The sequence below is a fragment of the Metarhizium robertsii genome, assembly GCF_000187425.2.
Source record: "Metarhizium robertsii ARSEF 23 chromosome Unknown MAA_Scf_15, whole genome shotgun sequence".
Classification (NCBI taxonomy): domain Eukaryota; kingdom Fungi; phylum Ascomycota; class Sordariomycetes; order Hypocreales; family Clavicipitaceae; genus Metarhizium; species Metarhizium robertsii.
Genome location: NW_011942155.1, coordinates 254471 through 257465, shown reverse-complemented (window position 1 = coordinate 257465; position 2995 = coordinate 254471). Strand labels below are relative to the sequence as shown.

At 50.9% G+C, this 2995-nt stretch overlaps 2 protein-coding genes across 2 annotated transcripts in view; one reads left to right on the top strand and one right to left on the bottom strand.

The window, feature by feature from the left end:
* Positions 1–647: 647 nt before the first annotated feature.
* On the bottom strand, positions 648–1040 carry MAA_09101 (ribonuclease H1; the record flags this gene model as incomplete). The annotated part of the gene is made up of 1 exon (XM_007827099.2): positions 648–1040. One exon carries the CDS (start codon positions 1038–1040, stop codon positions 648–650), a length of 393 nt encoding a protein of 130 aa, XP_007825290.2.
* A 1258-nt stretch (positions 1041–2298) lies between these two features.
* The window catches only part of MAA_09102 (aaa ATPase), a gene marked incomplete at both ends in the record, with an annotated part of 2065 nt that continues 1368 nt past the window's right edge, over positions 2299–2995 (top strand). Inside the window, 2 exons of the mRNA XM_007827100.2 lie at positions 2299–2796; positions 2844–2973. Coding sequence (XP_007825291.2) covers positions 2299–2796; positions 2844–2973 — 628 coding nt within the window. The remainder of the gene's footprint in view (positions 2797–2843; positions 2974–2995) is intronic.

Genomic DNA, 2995 nt, shown 5'->3' with positions numbered 1-2995 from the left:
GGTTCTTACACGGAATCCATATAAGAAAGACCACGGTCTGCATAACTAGATAACTAGTTAAACGTAATGGCTTAATAGTTGCTTGGCCCAAGGACTCCCAGCCTTCGGATGATCCTACCCCTTGCACCTACAGCTCTAACGTGAAAGGGGTGGCGTAGTATTTTAGGCAGTATCTATATTTTTATCCTTATGCATAAGCTTAGCAATAAATACGCCATAAGCAAAGAATATATATTCATTACTGAGATGTCTGGTTGGTTTTGCTTGACGACTATTCCCAATCGGGTAATATTTCAGGTAAAGTGTAAGTTTGAAGGAACCTAATTTCTACCACGGTATTTAACTGGAGAGGATTCCGTTCATCGGACGAAGGAATGTTTGTGCAGACATTTTTAGCTTTTTTTGTTGCAATCGTCAATTCATATTCACCCTCCCGCCCGGGGAATCTTCCAACGTGGACTCCATGACATACTTTTCAGCCAATCAGAGCACGCATTTATGTCTAGCCATTGGCGCTATACCTCATTCGGCAACTTGTCGAGTAAATCAAGTAAAGCCGAGTAATGGAAGCAGGGTACTTTGCTTGGCTGACCGGGAGTCCTTACTTTGCTTGGTTGACAAGTATCGAGCAATCACAACCAACCAAGTCAAGTTACTTGGTTGTTGGACACACTGAGATCAGAAGCCTCCTCAAGAAGGTCTCGGTTCGCAATCTCGTTTCCTGCAGCATTGATCCATCCGTTTTTGGTCCATTTGTAAATCCAGTTTGGCATACAGTCAATCGCATATCTGGAATCCGAATAGATCCTGACATTTAAATATGGATTTGTGTCTAGCTCGTCAAACTTTTCCAGGGCTGTCTCCAGTGCCACGATGATGGCTGTGACTTCGGCCCGCTGGTTTGTGGGTGGGGGATATTGGGGTAAGGATTTTGTCCAAGCCTCGTAGGTTCCATTTCTTTTCTTCAAAGCGGCGGCAGCAGCTCCTATTGCCCCCGGTTGTCCGTTGCCTCTACAGCCACCGTCGGTATAGATTTCCATGATGTAAACCATGCTTGGCGAGGCGGCTAGCGTTGAGAGGATGCGATGTTCCGGTGTTGCGCATGCACAAATGTGTGTGGTTGGGAGGCTTCACTGCCTCTCTCGGGAGCCGGCAAGTATCTGAGTTCTATGGGACCTACCCCAGCAAGGTCGGGCTATCTATGAAGAACTGAGTACGCTATACCTAATCGGTTAGACTCTTTACCAATTCAATTGGCTTAAGGTGGATCTCTTGGAACTGGATGCTTGAATGCCACTTTACGCGTGTCGCGTCCTGGCCGCGTCGGGTTCGAATAGTGCATGCACTCGGACGATATCTAGATTGCTGCATTAATTATCCGTGTCTCGCTTTCTCACTGAACAGTTGGGTCGGTCTTGAAACGGGGCACCCATGCGATGCCTCAGCTTTATTGACTTGGTTGCTGCAGCCAGACGTGCGCCGTCCCGAATTGTTTGGTGTCTGCCTGGCCCCTGTCACACAGCACGATTGTTTCAGACAGCTTGGACAAAAAAAAGAGAGACTCTTGATTTCCTATCTGAAAGAGCGGAATTATACGAAATTAAATACTTCTTGGGGAAACTGCTCCGCAGGCAGCAGTATTACAATTTCCTGTTGCCACTTGCCACTTGCCAGTGACAAGTTGCCACCTAGGCAAAGTTGCTTGCGGGTTCTTGACGGTGGCAGCATTATGCTTGAATGAATGAGCGACCTGATCTTGACCGCCCCGGTGCTGGACCCTCACACTAACATCTCATCACGAATCTGTGACCAATGCAGCGCTAAGGTACTGTACTAGGAGAGTAAGATTAATTACGCCCATTCAGTGCAATTGAATTGAACGCTTTATTCAGTTGAGACGCCATACATACCCATGTGTTGCTCTCACACCTGCTTGACCAGTAGTGCTCGGGAAAGAAGCCAAAAAGTCCTCTTAATCCACTCCAGCCCCCCCTCGCTCTCTCCTATTCCGCCCGCGTACAGTGCCAGAAGCATGCAGAAGGCAATGGATTAAGACCGTCCCTATAGCAATGCACAACAGTGATTGCAATTCTACTCCACCATCGTGCGTTCGCTGTTCTCATACATTCTGTATTTTTGCTGGCGAGATCCATTCCTTGGATTGGCGCAGCCGATGCCGTCACATCAGACATCGTCCCCAGCATGGGTTAGCTTATCGACGACACCAGCGCTTCAATACACACGCTATCGGTTCATAAAGCTCGGCGACGAAACCTCCAAGCAAGAGCCACCGTCTCCATGTCGTCGGCCGGCCACCAGAAGGATGCGCGGCAGGCCGGCGAGCGCTGTGCCTCTTCAGCAGTTGCCTCCGAGTCCGATACTGACTACAGTTTGGGCTGGCTCGACTCTGACCCCGTTGACCCGGTTGTCGCAGCTCTATCGAGCAGAGAAGCGCGGAACGAAGCTAGCGTAACTACCTCTCTCGCCGCGCAGCGGCCGCATGCGTCGGCCGATGAACAGGTCAAACCGCTGCAAATCGCAGGCAGTGGTGTCCAGCCACACGAGAACCCAGGAGACTCCTCAACTCGGGGGGGGGAACGGTTCGATAACGCCGAACCCAACCTGTGCCAGGAGCAGCAAGACGTGGTCGATCTGATTGCCAGCGGTCGCAACGTCTTCTTCACAGGTTCAGCAGGATGTGGCAAGTCCACCGTCCTGAAGGCTGCTGTTACGAGGCTCCAAGCCATGGGACTAATCGTCCACGTCCTGGCGCCAACCGGCCGGGCAGGGTCAGCGGTGTGTCGACGTGGTCCTACATGGGGTGGACGCCCGATCACCACAAGCTTCCGATAGGGAAGCTGATAACTTCAGCGTTCCGCAAGCACATCCGGCGACGTCTCAAGAGCACCGACGTGCTCATTATCGACGAGATAAGTATGGTCGAGAACCACCACCTGGAGCGTATGAACGTCTGTATGAAGGAGGCCAGGCGATG